The sequence below is a fragment of the Onychostoma macrolepis genome, chromosome 23, assembly GCF_012432095.1.
Source record: "Onychostoma macrolepis isolate SWU-2019 chromosome 23, ASM1243209v1, whole genome shotgun sequence".
NCBI classification, from domain to species: domain Eukaryota; kingdom Metazoa; phylum Chordata; class Actinopteri; order Cypriniformes; family Cyprinidae; genus Onychostoma; species Onychostoma macrolepis.
The window spans coordinates 1,663,941-1,679,705 of NC_081177.1; the positions used below are offsets into that span (position 1 = coordinate 1,663,941).

The 15,765-nt window shown below is 36.9% G+C and overlaps 1 protein-coding gene across 2 annotated transcripts in view; it reads right to left on the minus strand.

Moving 5' to 3' along the window:
• LOC131531648 (coiled-coil domain-containing protein 171) overlaps positions 1-15,765 on the minus strand; it is a 29,774-nt gene that overhangs the window by 13,336 nt on the left and 673 nt on the right. Inside the window, exons 2-13 of one of the 2 annotated variants that reach the window (XM_058762571.1) lie at positions 14,945-15,071; positions 14,719-14,869; positions 12,430-12,604; positions 9,690-9,880; positions 8,990-9,124; positions 7,786-7,878; positions 7,554-7,714; positions 6,080-6,260; positions 5,392-5,494; positions 4,864-4,937; positions 3,263-3,352; positions 2,330-2,488 (exon numbers count right to left, since the gene is read on the minus strand). In XM_058762571.1, the coding sequence (XP_058618554.1) occupies positions 2,330-2,488; positions 3,263-3,352; positions 4,864-4,937; positions 5,392-5,494; positions 6,080-6,260; positions 7,554-7,714; positions 7,786-7,878; positions 8,990-9,124; positions 9,690-9,880; positions 12,430-12,604; positions 14,719-14,869; positions 14,945-15,071 (1,640 nt within the window). Of the gene's footprint in view, positions 1-2,329; positions 2,489-3,262; positions 3,353-4,863; positions 4,938-5,391; positions 5,495-6,079; positions 6,261-7,553; positions 7,715-7,785; positions 7,879-8,989; positions 9,125-9,689; positions 9,881-12,429; positions 12,605-14,718; positions 14,870-14,944; positions 15,112-15,765 lie in introns of both variants that reach the window. The other variant, XM_058762572.1, reaches the window with a different exon arrangement.

Below are 15,765 nucleotides of genomic sequence, written 5' to 3' on the forward strand. Positions count from 1 at the left end.
TGTGAAATGCTCGAGGCTGTTCTGTCCTTGTCCCTCTCATTCTGCACCAGTACAAATACGTGCACGCGCTGCGCATGTTTTGCTTGCTTCATGAGTGTTTCTGCATTATAGGAGTGGCTTTGAAATATAAATCGCAGCATGTTTCAGATGAAAAAAACATGACTTCTATTTCTGAAAATATCACAGTTAGGAGATTTATAACGAGTGGTTCCCTGCATTATTACAGCAAAACGCATGATTACAGTACTGATCTGCTGCAATGGAGCAGCTATAATGCTATTAAATTAAAGATACCATAGAGCACAAAAAAATGAACAGCGAAAGTAACAAAAACTTGTAAAATACATTTTAAATGGACATAATTAAGTGTGAAAATAACCGAAGGATATAAAGTCAAACCAAAAATTATTCAGACACCAGATATAATTTTTGATATTTTTTTTTTACTAGTGGAGACACTATAGTTCATTTACATAAGTGAGGATAGCAAAATAAAGTAAACTGTGACATATTATACCCAAAAATTCTTCATACAGTGGACTACCAATAAAATTGATACAAATTTGGGACCAAAAATTCTTCAGACTGAGTCTGGGAAAAAGTTCAGGTTTGCATGAACCTGGTTGACAGCATGCCCAGGAGACTACAGGCCGGGGAGGGCCCTGCCCTTTGAGGTCCGACGGTAAAGTGCCCTTGTGGTCCGGTGCCCCCCGGTCTGCGATTTCTGCCGAGAGTAGAGGTGTTCGATATGACGATTTTTGATCGTGGACTATAAAAATGTCTCCACCATCTGCTTTTTTGAAGAAATATCGTAGTATGGTACTTCAGCGCGCATTATATCAGCTGCAGTTCTGGCGCCGCCGTCTCTATATACTGTACAACGCCACATACATTCACATCAGTGTTAACTCAGCGGTAGAGTTACTCTCACGGGACACTGCACTTATTCGCAGTCACAAAAGTACATTATCTGCATCTGCTTCAAAGACTTACTGGTTAAATGTTTCACTCAGTGTTCTGTTCTGACGAGCGCCTTTTCTGAGCACATACACCTAAAGCGTGTGCTCTAAAAAGCCCGTCAAACAACTAAAAAGTTATGTTTTGTGCTAATACTGTCAAAACACACAATGTTTATGTATAGACTCAGTTGGTTATGTCTAAAATTAAGGTAAACAGCTGAGAGAAACGCATGCGTGCCTGTATATTAGATGCGTGCAGGTCTTAAAGGGACAGTACTAAATATGCTGCCGACTGTAATTAAAGGGATAGTGCACCCTAAAATTGTAATTCTGTCATTATTTACTCACTCACATGTTGTCCCAAACCTGTATTAATTTCTTTCTTGTGCTGAACACAAAAGAAGATATTTTGAAGAATGTGGATAACCAAACAGTTGCTGGTCCACATTGACTTTAACAGTAGGAAAAAAAAAAATACTATGGAAGTCACTGTAGACCAGCAAGTGTTTGGTTTTCCACATTCTTCAAAATAGCATTTATTTTCAGCAGAAGAAACTCGTTCAGGTTTTAAGTGAGTAAATGAAGGTATAAAAATAAAACACTAGCCTATTTTAATTTTGGGGTGAATTATTCCTTCAATGTTAATAAAACACCAAACACAAAGAGAAAAATCACTCACTACTCTTGACTGAAAAACGTTAATACAGTTGCTTTAATAGGAATCAATCTATACAGTGTTTTATTTTTATATTTGTTCATTCAATTTCTTGACTGCTCCTGCTAAATACACCTATTGTAGACTACCTGAAAATAAATCACTGTTTATTTTATTTGTATATTATGTGTATTTGTAATCTCATTTTTTAATAACAAAGATAAAATAATGACAATGATTTTTATCTTCACCCACTTTGGCTTAAATATCCGCCATACTTTTTTATATTTTGTTACCTTGAAAGGCTTTGTCTTTATAAGAAGGAAATTAGTTTGGCTGTACTGCTCAAGACAACTTGCAAAATAGAAAATCCAACATGACAAAGAATTGTGATAATATTGTGAATCGTGATATTTCCAAAGAAATTGTGATATTTTTGCCATATCGCCCACCCCTAGCCGAGGGGGACCAAACCCATACCCCCCCCTGTATATAGTGTGTGTGTATAATGTGTATAGTGTGTGCGTGCGTGTATATAGTGTGTGTGTGTGTAGTGTGCGTACGTGCATGTGTGTACTGTATATAGTGTGTGTGTAGTGTGTGTAAAATGTATATAGTGTGCGTGTATAATGTGTATAGTGTGTGTGTATAATGTGTGCGTGCGTGTGTGTCCCTCTCTCTCTGTCCCTGTGTGTGTGTGTGTGTGTGTGTGTACCTGGCAGTCGTTGTGATGTTGCTGCTGGAGTTTGTTCATCTGTGTTTGTGCGTTTGTGTGTTGTGCTTTGAGGCTGCGCAGATCAGCTGCAGCGTTTGCGACACACACACGCAAACGCTTCACCTCTTCATTTACACACACGCCACGAGCCTCACACTCCTGCAGACACAGAAACCAGATTAACACTGTGAAGCTGCTGTATCATATTTGATTGAGTTTCTAAAGTTTCACTCAATCTCCTCATGTCTTCTGTCTCTGATTGATAGTTTAGAGTTGTTCAGCTGCTGCTTCTCGTGTCAAATCTTGACGGATTTTGATCAAGTAAACGTCAGAATAACTGCAGTCATATTTCCAGATGAACACTTAAGGGGCTTTCGCACCGCGTAGTTCTAGGAACTAGCCAGCAGGGTTGTAGAGAACCAACACTGCAGACGACAAGTAAATGCCGTTATCGCTGTTTTCCATGTTTGTGGAGTAAATATGTTTACATGGCTTTTTAAAAATGCCGGGTAGTCTGTGTTTTGCGTGCGTTTGGCCAATCAACGTACACTTACGTCAGTGATAGTTCCTATAAATCTGTTTTAGACCCCGCTCTGAAGTAGGGGCTATTTTAGTTCCTCCAAACGGAGTTCCTGTGGGTAGTTCCACAGTTAGTTCGAGTACTATGAAAAGGTTCCTGCGGTGCGAAAGGCCCTTTACTGGACTGAAGCAGCTCAGCTTTACTCATTTTCTAGAAAAATCAGTGCGTCTCAAATCTGATCATCAGGATCTTCTGAGGAGCGTTTATTTCTTCATCTCTCAATCAGCATTGCATTATATGTTTGGATCATTTCAGTCTCATCTTACTGAGACATATTATTATAGTATAAATCATTTAGTCATCTGCATCCCCCTGAATAACGTCTGTCGATCAGCACAACGATAAACACACACCTGCATGTTCCTCTGAAGATCAGTGATCGTCTCATCCTTCTGTCTGACCTCATGATTCAACTTCTGCATCACAATCACAGACTCCTGCAACTACACACACACACAAAGAGAGAGAGACACACACACACACACACACACAGAGAGAGACACACACACACACACACACACAAAGAGAGAGAGACAGACACACACACACACACACACCATACAAACATACACAGAGAGACACACACACACACACACACAAAGAGAGAGAGAGACACACACACACACAAAGAGAGAGAGAGACACACACACACACAAGAGAGAGAGAGACACACACACACACACACACACACACAGAGAAACACACACACACACACACACACACACAAAGAGAGAGAGAGAGACACACACACACACACACACACACACACACACACACAAAGAGAGAGAGAGACACACACACACACACACACAAGAGAGAGAGAGACACACACACACACACAGTAAATTCAACAATTTATTACAGCAAATAGTAAGCCTGTATTATTATAGTTAACTAAAGCTATACAAAACATTTCTGTTACTTCAAATAAATAATTTACTTTATTTCAGCTAGTTGCATCAACAATTTTCATTTTCATTTAATTTAACTGGAAGTACTACAACAACTAAAACTGAAATAAAACAATATTATATATGTATATACATTTAAAACATTTATAAAAAACACAACCGAATTACTAAAACTAACTACAATTTAAGAAAAATTACAAAATAAAATAAAATAAATAATAATAACATAAATAATAACTATAATACTCAATGACACTAAAAATAACTAAGGAGCAAGCTGCCGATCACAAAAAAATAAAGAACATAAGACAAAAACTAAATAATTAGTTAAAAAATGCAACATGCATTCAGATTTTTATGTTCTCTCAACTACTATCTTAATCATCAAATCACAATACAATTAGTTTCAAAGCAGCTTTACAGACTAAAAAAATATTATATTTATTATTACTATTAAAATATGTAATTGTATATTACATGATATGAATTAAGAATCATCCTCAGTAACCGTTTTATCCGTTTGAATTTATTAGTTCACTAAATGCCTCATTCAGCCAATAATTGTGTCACAGCAACCACAGACTTCATGCACAACAAATTTCTAATTAGTAACACCATATATAGACTATTATCTCCGCAATCTGTGTTTCTGAAGGAGCAATCATCTTACAAAGATATCTGGGACAGATTTTTAAAACACAGACCTCGATGCTGGACACACAAACCTCAAGAACTAATAAAACACTAAAAAAGTAGCACAGCACAACAATCCTATAACAATAACTGCACAATTTATTCAAGATGCAATGCCATTCATTCAAGACACGGCACCAAATACTGAACAATACACGTGAAAATATCTGCATTATTTAGACGTCTGAGCTTAAGAACAACCAAATATAGCTCATGAGCTCATACACCGCGTTAACATCCAGCCAAAGCTTTATCCAAATGTGCTTGTGACAAAGCATTTACCAGTTTATTCCTTAATCAGTGTCTCTGGACTATAAAATATGCAGTATTATTACAGTTTAATGCTGTACCTGTGTGTTGTAGTAGTGTAGTGTTTTCCGCAGGATGTCCATTAGAGCAGATGCTTTGTGTTTACCTCCTTCCTCTATAACACACACAAACACACACACGTTTGTTTTTGTGAAAAGTGGGGACTCTCCATAGGCGTAATGGTTTTTATACTGTACTTACTGTATGTGCTATTGTCCTACACCAACCCTACACCTAAACCTACCCCTTACAGGAGACTGCATTTCAACTTTCCCCAAAAAAACCTCATTCTGTATGTTTATAAGCGTTTTGAAAAGTGGAGACATGGAGTAATGTCCTGAAAAGTCACCTTCTCCTTGTAATACCTGTCATACCCACATCATTATACAAATCTATGCCCTCATTTGTCACATAAACGCACACACACACACACACACACACACACACACACGCGCCGTAAAACACCTTCAATTCAGCTTTATTTCTATAGTGCTTCATACTCTATATATTGTTTCACAGTGGCTTCACAGTCATTTGAAGTAAAGTTCATCACTTCTGTTCCTCCTGACCTGTGTTATGAGCGTGTGCCGCCCCCTGCTGCTGATTCTGCTGAACCACATGATCAAGATCACTCAACAGACTGTCATAGGACTGCTGCACACACACCAGAGCCTAAAACACACACAAACCAGAGTTAAAACTGAAGGACTGCTAATTCATTTGAAACTGCAGCATAATACATGAAATTGAATAATGACATCAACATCACTGATGTAAGAGACAAGACAGAATCAGATCAAAACATCTTTGCAGTATCATAGATGTTATTGACTAAAATATGCCAGTATGCAAGAAAAACAATGTATATGTATTTACTATTGCCCTTTTGCATTATTGACACATTATTATTGACACACTATTTTCCTATTTGATACTGTAATGTTGCTTTGACAATCTGTTAAAAGTGCTATATAAATAAAGGCGACTTGACTAATATATAATAACATTTTTTTATTTAAATTTTAAATTTTAATATTATAATATTATATATAAAATGTGTATGCAGACATTTTTGCATTTAAAATGTTTATTTACATATATATATATATATATTTAAAAAAAGTTATATATTTTAAAATGATAAAAATGTATTTGTCCCTATAACTATGTCCCTATATACACATATACACACACACACACATATATAATAAAAAAACATCTACAGCAGATTTTAGAGAGACATCTGCGTGTTTTTACCCGGCTGATTTCCTGTTGTCTGTCTGCCCAAACTTTCTCCTGCTCCTGCAGTTTGACTGACAGCTTCACTGACTCCGCCCTTTCCTGCTCTAACTGTCCAATCAGCTCAGCAGATGCAGCCTTCTCCTGATCCAGCTGACCAATCAGATCAGTTTTCATGGTCAAGAAGTCCTTCTCCAACCTGAACACACCAACATTACGTCCACTAATTTTATATCATTTTTATATTACATTATATTTTATCTTATAACTAGGGCTGTCAGTCGATAAAAAATTTAATATAATTAATTACATGATGTGTTGATTAATTAATGTAATTATTCACAAACTACATTTAGCTGTGAAAATACCCCCAAAAGATTATTTAAAGCTATTTTCGTGTTCAATGAGAAAGTATTTAGTAGGCATTACTAATAGAAAGCTTTAGAAAGAAATATTTTACTTGATTCAACATAAAATGTATTATATATACATTTCTATATTATATTATGTATTATATATATATATATATATATAAAGTTAGGCTATATTAGGCTACAAAGGCATAACAAACTATGGAACATAAAAGAAGATAATTTGAGAAACATCTCAGATTTTTTCATTCATGCAGTGGTAGTCATTGGTGACCAAAACAGCTTTGTTACCAACAGTCTTCAAAATACCTTCTTTTATGTTCCACAAAAGAAAGTAAGTCATTCAGGTTCGAGTAAATGACATAATTTTATTTATTTTTTTGGGTGAACTATCCCTTTAAATTTTTTGTCCCTTTTTTTTTAATGAAATAATACTCTAAATAATACACTAAATCTGCCAGCAGGTGGCGGTAAATGTCTTTCTCAGTCATTCATTGATTCCTTCAAACGCTGATTCATTTCAGGAATTCAGTAAAGGACTCTCTTTATGAAAGGGTCTTTGAATCATTGATTCACACGATTTGTTCAAAACGCAGATCAATTCAGAAACGAATCACCGCTGTGTTGCTCACAGACGCACAACAATTCTGCTGTGGCTTTAAACGCAATATTTTTGAGGGTAAAACTGAGCAAAAACAGACAATATTGTGTTTAAACTTATTTACTGAACTGTTGCATAAAATCACATTCGCACTCGTGCTATTCGTGACTCGTGTGATATTGCTCTCCCTGCTTGTGTGATATCTGATATCGCTTATCATATGATATAAATATGAGACAAAAACTCATACAGGAGCATTTTCGCCCCAATATCTTAAATTTTAAGGCATAACTGCATGTATGGAGCTGTTGCCCTGCATCATATTTGCCAACAGTCAACTGTATGAAATGTAAGAGGACGTACAGGTCTGGGGGCGGGGCCAGTGTGTTAACTGCGTTAAAATATTTTTCATAACTAATTAAAGTTAACGTGTTAAACTGACAGCCCTTGTTATAATATGTATTATATTATATAATCAATCATATCAGCATATTAGAATGATTTCTGACTGAGATCTTACTGTGTGAGTTTGTGGCTCGTGTTGCGTGATTCGTCTCTCTCGTGATGGTACGCTCTCTCCAGCTCTCCACACTTCTGCTTGAGGAGCTCCAGACGAGACGAGACCTCAGCGTGACTGTTCTTCTCCACCTCAAGAGCCTCCTCCAGATCCCTCATCCTCATCTACACACACACACACAGAGATCAGATGCAGTCTGACTGAGCGTGTACGTTCTTAAACACACCTGTGTTACCTGGATGATCTCAGAGTTGAATTTAGACTGCAGGTGTGCGGCGCGCTCCGACTCCACACTCTGCTCCAGAACCTTCACCTTCTGCAGAGCTGCCTGCACACACACACACACACACACACAGACACACAGACACACACAGACACACACACACAGACACACACAATGTCATGTATCTGTCCAAACCAAACATGTTAGCTGTTGGTGTTTTTGTCACGTCACGCAGTCATACTCAGTGTGGGCGGTCTGTATGTAAAATTAGTGTTAACTGGACTGTTTGAGTATATATGCAAGCAAGTGCCTTTTTATTCAGTTTTTAAAATTTTTATTTTTCTTTCTTTTAGATTCTTTTAAAAATTCTATAACAGGAGTTGCTATCTAAAGTATAAATCATATTTTGTGCAATTTTTTTTTAATATTCAGATATATTTCAATGCAAATACAACACAAATTTTCTTAAAATATAAGTATATATGTATCATACATTTACATTCAGTCATTTAGCAGACGCTTTTATCCAAAGCGACTTACAAATGAGGACAATAGAAGCAATCAAAACCAACAAAAGAGCAACGATATGCAAGTGTTATGACAAGCTTAGCTTAATGCAGTACATGTAGCAAGGTTTTTATTTTTTTATTTTTTTTTATAATAAATAAAAAGAAAATAGAATAGAAAAAGAATAGAGCAAGCTAGTGTTAGAGGCCTTTTTTTGCTTTTGTTAATTGTATAAATACATATCCATACAATAAAAAGAAAACTAATATATAGAACAGAAAAAGAATAGAGAATGTCAAGTGCTTTTTTAAAAAATATAAAATAAATAAAAAACAAATAAATAAAATAGAATTAGAATATAGAGTGCTAGAGTTAGAGGATCAAATAAAGATGGAAGAGATGTGTTTTTAGCTTTTTATACTTATATATATATATATATATACACACACAGCACCGAATCAAGAAGTTGCTATCTGAAAAAAAAATCAGTTTATTTACTTATTTCTAATTATTTTAGTAAATATTACATAAAAAATAGGAATGTTATTTCAGCAATTGTTTAAATACGTAAATTAATTACATATCAGCAAATGCATGTGTTATCATGTGTTTATATCGGACGTCAGCCATCCTGCTCTCTAAGATATTGATCATCAAAAAACCTAATCGTTAGACGACTAATGTGACCTCCTGACTGATCATCACTCACCTCCAGATCAGAGCGCAGCTTCTCTTCTCTCTCTGTGCTGCGGTCCAGCTCTGATGATTTATGTTTCAGTTTCTCTCTGTCTCTCTTCATTCTCTCCATTTCACATTTTAGCTTCTGTAGAGTGTCATTCTGTTCCTGTTCACAAGTTCAAAAGTTTGAGGTCAATATGATTTTTCTTTTTTAAGAAATGAACACTTATTCATCAAGGATGCATTAAATTAATCAAAAGTGACAGTAAAGACATTTATAATGTTACAAAAGATTCAAATAAATGCTGTTCTTCTGAACTTTCTATTCATCTGTGAATCCTGAAAAATAAAATGTATCACAGTTTCCATAAAAATATTGTGCAGCACAACTGTTTTCAGCATTGATAATAATCAGAAATGTTTGTTGAGCAGCAAATCAGCATATTAGAATGATTTCTGAAGATCATGTGACACTGAAGACTGGAGTAATGATGCTGAAAATACAGCTGCGCATCACAGAAATAAATTACAGTTTAACGGAGATTCACACAGAAAACTGTTATTTTATATTGTAATAATATTTCACTATTTTTACTGTATTTTTGTTCAAATAAATACAGCTCTGGTGAGCAGAAGACATTTTCAAAACATTTCAAAATCTTACTGACCCCATATAAAATAGGTAGGTAGGTAGATTAGATAGATAGATAGATAGATAGATAGATCTTTACCTGTATCAGTGTCTGTAGTTGGCTCTTGTCGTTCTGCAGGAGGTCGTTCTCAGCGTTTGCGCTCAGCAGCAGACGGTCTCTCTCGTGCAGCTCCGTGTGGAGGCCCTTAAGGTCGTCCTCACGTGCCTGCTGCGTTATTTCTAAAGATCTCTGTAGATCTGATACCCTCTGATGCAGTTCCAAGTTGAGGACTACACACACACGCAAACGCACATACAATATCAATATCATGTATGGTCATTCCCACACAAACACTGAAAAATGCTTTCATTATGATAAGGTGAGTCTCAAACAAAATGAGTTTTTATTTACTGGAGCTTGTGATTTTGAGAAATATCTCGGCATTTGTATAAGTAGCAAAACATCAGGAGACTGCAGGTCTGTCACACACACACACACGTTTGTTTTAGTGGTTTACGGGGACTCTCCATGGGCGTAATGGTTTTTATACTGTACTTACTGTATGTGCTATTGCCCTACACCAACCCTACACCTAAACCTACCCCTTACAGGAGACTATGCATTTTTAGATTAAAAAAAACAAAACACCATTTAGTATGTTTTTTAAGCCTTTTGTTTTACGGGGACATAGGCAGTGTCCTCATAAACCACCTTCAAATTGTAATACCTCTGTCATACCCATTTCATTATACACATTTTGTCCCCGTAAACCACAAAAACCAGTACACACAAACAGACACACTCACACTCACTCTCTCTCACACTCTCACTCTCACTCTCACACTCTCTCACACTCACACTCACACTCACACACTCACACACTCACACACTCACACACTCACTCTCACACTCACTCTCACACACTCACTCTCACACACTCACACACTCACACTCACACACTCACACTCACACTCACACTCTCACACTCTCACACTCTCACTCTCACTCTCACTCACACTCTCACTCTCACTCACTCTCACACTCACTCTCACTCTCACACTCACTCTCACTCACCTCACACTCTCACTCACACTCACTCTCACTCTCACACTCTCACTCTCACTCACACTCTCACTCTCACTCCTCACTCACACTCTCACTCACTCTCACCTCACTCACTCACACTCACTCTCACTCACTCACTCTCACACACTCACACTCACTCACACTCACTCTCACCTCACTCCTCACTCACTCACCTCACACTCACTCTCACTCCTCACTCTCACTCACACTCACTCTCACACTCACTCTCACACTCCTCCTCACTCACTCACTCACTCTCTCACACTCTCACCTCACTCTCACCTCACTCTCACTCACTCTCACTCACTCTCACTCACTCACACTCACTCCACACTCACTCACACTCACTCTCACTCACTCACTCACTCACCACTCACACTCACTCTCACACTCACTCACTCACACTCACTCACTCACACTCTCACACACTCACTCACACTCACTCTCACTCACCTCACACTCACTCTCACACTCACTCACTCTCACACTCACTCACTCTCACCTCACACTCACTCTCACACTCACTCTCACACTCACTCACTCACACTCACTCTCACACACTCACACACACTCACTCTCACACCTCACTCTCACACTCACTCACACTCACTCTCACACTCCTCACACTCACCTCACTCTCACCTCACTCTCACTCACTCTCACTCCTCACTCTCACACTCACTCTCACCTCACTCTCACTCACTCTCACTCACTCACACTCTCACTCTCACCTCACACTCACTCTCACACTCACTGTCACACTCACTCTCACACTCACTCTCACTCTCACACTCACTCTCACTCTCACTCTCACTCACTCACTCACTCACTCTCACTCACTCTCACTCACTCTCACTCACTCACTCACTCACTCACTCTCACATTCACACACTCTAGGGCTGGGCGGCATATCGAGTTTGTACGATATATCGATATATTCTTTATAAGCGATACGGTATGAAGCAATACATTAATATCAATATAAGTAGTTTGATACGAGCGCATCTGAAAAAATATCTAGGGAGGACACAGACTGAACTGCTGCGGAGAAAGTGCATAATACAGTTTGTTCTACATGTATCAGGCTTTATATGAAGGGCTTTAAAAAAAATCGTAAGATATAGTAGCATATAGTTTATAGTTTGAGTTTAAAGTGGCTCTGACAGAAAGGCTGCGTGTGCCACTGTCAGAGACGTGCTGTTTCCCTTAACGCATAACTTACATTTCACAGGTATATTCTCCATCTGTAAATGTTAGAAAGCCATGGAAATATTTCCATTTTGCTGTCAGAAGTGCGTGAGCTTTTGCTTTGCGATTTAGAACGAGCGCCGCCACACACATGCGCGCCAAACAGACGGAGCAAAATATACATTTTGCTGAAATATTTGTAGTTGGAAAATAAATGTGACATATGTAGAATTTTAAACCGACAAGTACGTGTATTTGTATGATAGCACTAACTGTAAAGTGTAATGGGGTAATCAAAATAGCCTTTTTACTCAATTAGTCTGTGCTTTTTTATTATTTTCAATTTTAGTTTAGTAAATTTAACTTCTGCTTTAAAAGCATTATTTTTGTTTTTAGATTGCAATGTTACAATGTTAGAATGTAATGTGATTTTAACCCTTTTTGCACATAATATATGCCTTCATATACCGTATACCGCACATCAGCCAAAAAAATACCGAGATATGAATTTTTGCTCATATCGCCCAGCCCTAACACACTCTCTCACACACACACACACACACACCGTCCAGCCTGCGGTTGTCTTTCCTCAGGTCGTTCATCTTCTCCTCGGTGCTTCTCCTCTCCGCCGCCACGTCTCTCCTCACCACAGCAATGTCGTACTCCATCGTCTGCCGCTGCGCCTCGCCGCGCTCCACCTGCGCTCGCAACCGCGCCAGCTGCGCCTCGTACTGCGCCACCTGCAGGACACACCATACACTCGCTCACAAACCACACCAGGAACGACTGCAGGCAACAGCTTTCTGCTGTCCATACAATCATGTGAAGAGAGTTATCCAGCTATCACTGTACTAGAAGAGTTTTTGTTGATATTGTGAATTAGAATAAATTTTTATATAGTTTTTACCTTCAATTTTTTGTGTTTTTGTCATTTTTATTTAAATATGCTTGTTTTTTTATTTTTAAATTTTAGTTTATTTAATTTTAGTTATTTTCGCACTTCAAGTTAAATAGTTTTTGTTGATATTTTGAATTAGAATAAATTTTTATATTTTCTGTTTTTAACTTTAATTTAATTTTTGCGCCTGAAATATGTTCGGAGTTTGGTTCTCCGTTGAGCGAGGGACCGAATGTAAAGGATGGGGTTGTTTTGTGCGCTCAACGGATGAACAGAGTGGGAATGGAATTTAAGGGGGATACTTTCAAGGTCGCAATTAATGCAAACCAACATCACTATCTCCTGGGAAAGTATAAGGGAGTCTATTGCATTGACCTTCAAGATAAGGTTGGAAACTGTTGTCGTTTGAACAATATTAGGTGCAGGATCCTGGCACCACGTTGATAACGAAACCTCAGAAATATTGCCAATTAAGAACTCATCTTTTTCTGTAATTAAAACGAAGTGCACCCAATTGGGAGGCGGAGCGAGCCTGGCCAGTTTGCTTTCTCTCTCACTTGGGAGGATTGTTCTTAAACCGCACTTAAATTTTAAAGTATAAAAAAGGGGGTTTCTTTTAGAAACAGTGGACGCTCAGCCGTGGGATAAGCGTGCATCGCCCTGCATTCTCAGACAAGTGTTGGTCTTCTACTGTGACTGAAGCGGGCTCCCCAGTCTTTTGAGAGTGAGGATGACGGCACGGCTCTGAGGTTGTATATTGTTCTATTACTCTGCTTGGGGTTTAGTTTTAGTGTATGCTCGAATTTGTGTATTATTCACTCATTATTATTATCTTTTATCCATTTACTCATGATCATTCTTATATTATGCACTGGTTTATGATTATTCTTCTTTGATGTGTTTATATTTGACAATAAACAGTTGTATTGCTTGATTAGTATGGTGTACGGACCTTTTATTGGCACCTGCTCTTGCTGATTAGCACCACACTTGTCTCACATCAGTTTTGAAAACAGAAACCATACTAAAACAACATTTCAATCATAATTCAAAAGTGCTTTATACAAAACAAATGATTAATAATCAGAAAATAACCATAACATGCATAATTAAAATTATTGACGGCAGAAGTTAACGGTTACACTTAATTTGTAGAATAAGTCTACAGTGTAATTATACATTTAAATAGTGAGTCATTTTAATTAACAACGTTATATTTAAGTAATAAAATTAGTCAATCATAATGTAAAAAATGTGGTTGATCACTTTTTATTTATTTGTACACTTGATTCATTTTTTTCACTGTTCTTATTATACACTACCAGTCAAATGCTTTTGAACAGTAAGTTTTTTAATGTTTTTTTTTTTAAGAATTCTGTTCAGCTCACCAAGCCTGCATTTATTTGATCCAAAATACAGCAAAAACAGAAAGATTTTGAAATATTGTTTTACCATTTAAAATAGCTGTTTTCTATTTGAATATATTTTAAAAATGTAATTTATTCCTGTGATTTTAAATCTGAATTTTTTAGCACTTTTAGATATTTTAATTCTAAGTAATATAATGACTCAAGTAGATTGTAAAAATTGTTGTTGATATCAATTTTGATTTATTTGTACACTTTTATTATTTATTTATTTATACATATTTTTACTATAGATTTTTTTTAATAAATCGAAATATTTTTTTAATTACACTAATTCTAATTTTATTTAATATTTTAATAAATATTTAATTTAAAAAATAATATAATGACTCAAGACGACTGTAAAAATTGTGGTTGATTTCACTTTTGAATTGTGGGACACAGTAGGGTCATGGGTTCATTTCCCAAAGAACAGATGAACTGATCAAATGTATACTTTTAATGCAATGCAAGTCGCTCTGGATAAAAGCATCGGCCAAATGCATGTGTTTGTTCATTAATCTGCCATCTGATTGACAGCGTGACGTACCTCTTCATTGTGCTTGGAAGCGAAATCCAGTTTCTCCTGTTCCAGCTGGTTCATTTTCCACCTCAGCTCAGCTGTGAGAGTAAAATCCTCACCCGTCTCTCTCTCAGCGTCCCGTCTGTCTCTCTGCAGCCGATCGATCACGTCCCTGAGCCTGCAAACACACCAAACGAGGTCATACATGTGCATCTTAACATGTTAGAAACACGTAACAGAGTCTCAGAGGAACCTGTTGATCTCCTCCTGTGAGTTCTGCGCAGACGGCGCCACGGCTCTCGGGTGAGACGCCCGCAGGGTGGAAACAGGGTCTTTACGTTTGGCCCGACTGCCATGGCGTGGACGAACGGCGGGCGATTCTGTGGGCATGAGGTCAACGTGACGCTACGCTTCTGAGATCTGAGTAACAAGAGTATCATTAGACTCTGAATAATCACTTTATTATGAACAAATGTGACCCTGGACCACTAAACTTTAAAAATTGAAATCAATCTGAAAATCATCTGAATAAATAAGCTTTCCATTGATGTATGGTTTGTTGGACAATATTTGTCTGAGATACAACTATTTGAAAATCTGGAATCTGAGGGTGCAAAAAAATCTAAATATTGAGAAAATCACCTTTAAAGTTGTTCAAATGAAGTTCTTAGCAATGCATATTACTAATCAAAAATGAAGTTTGATATATTTACAGTAGGAAATGTACAAAATATCTTCATGTAACATGATCTTTACTTAATATCCTAATGATTTTTGGCATAAAAGAAAAATGGATAATTTTGACTCATGCAATGTATTGTTGGCTATTGCTACAAATATACCTGTGTGTATATATATATATATATATATATATATATATATGACTGGGTTTGTGTTCCAGGGTCACATACATGGAGGTAACACTTTACTTAAAGCATTAATTTATAATGCATTACAAGCTATTCATAATCCAATTTTGTAATGCATTATAGTTATCAAAGTTACCATATGTTACATCTAAAATAGCTTGTTTGTCATCTGTTGTAAATGTAATATAGGCTATTTTCTAACAAT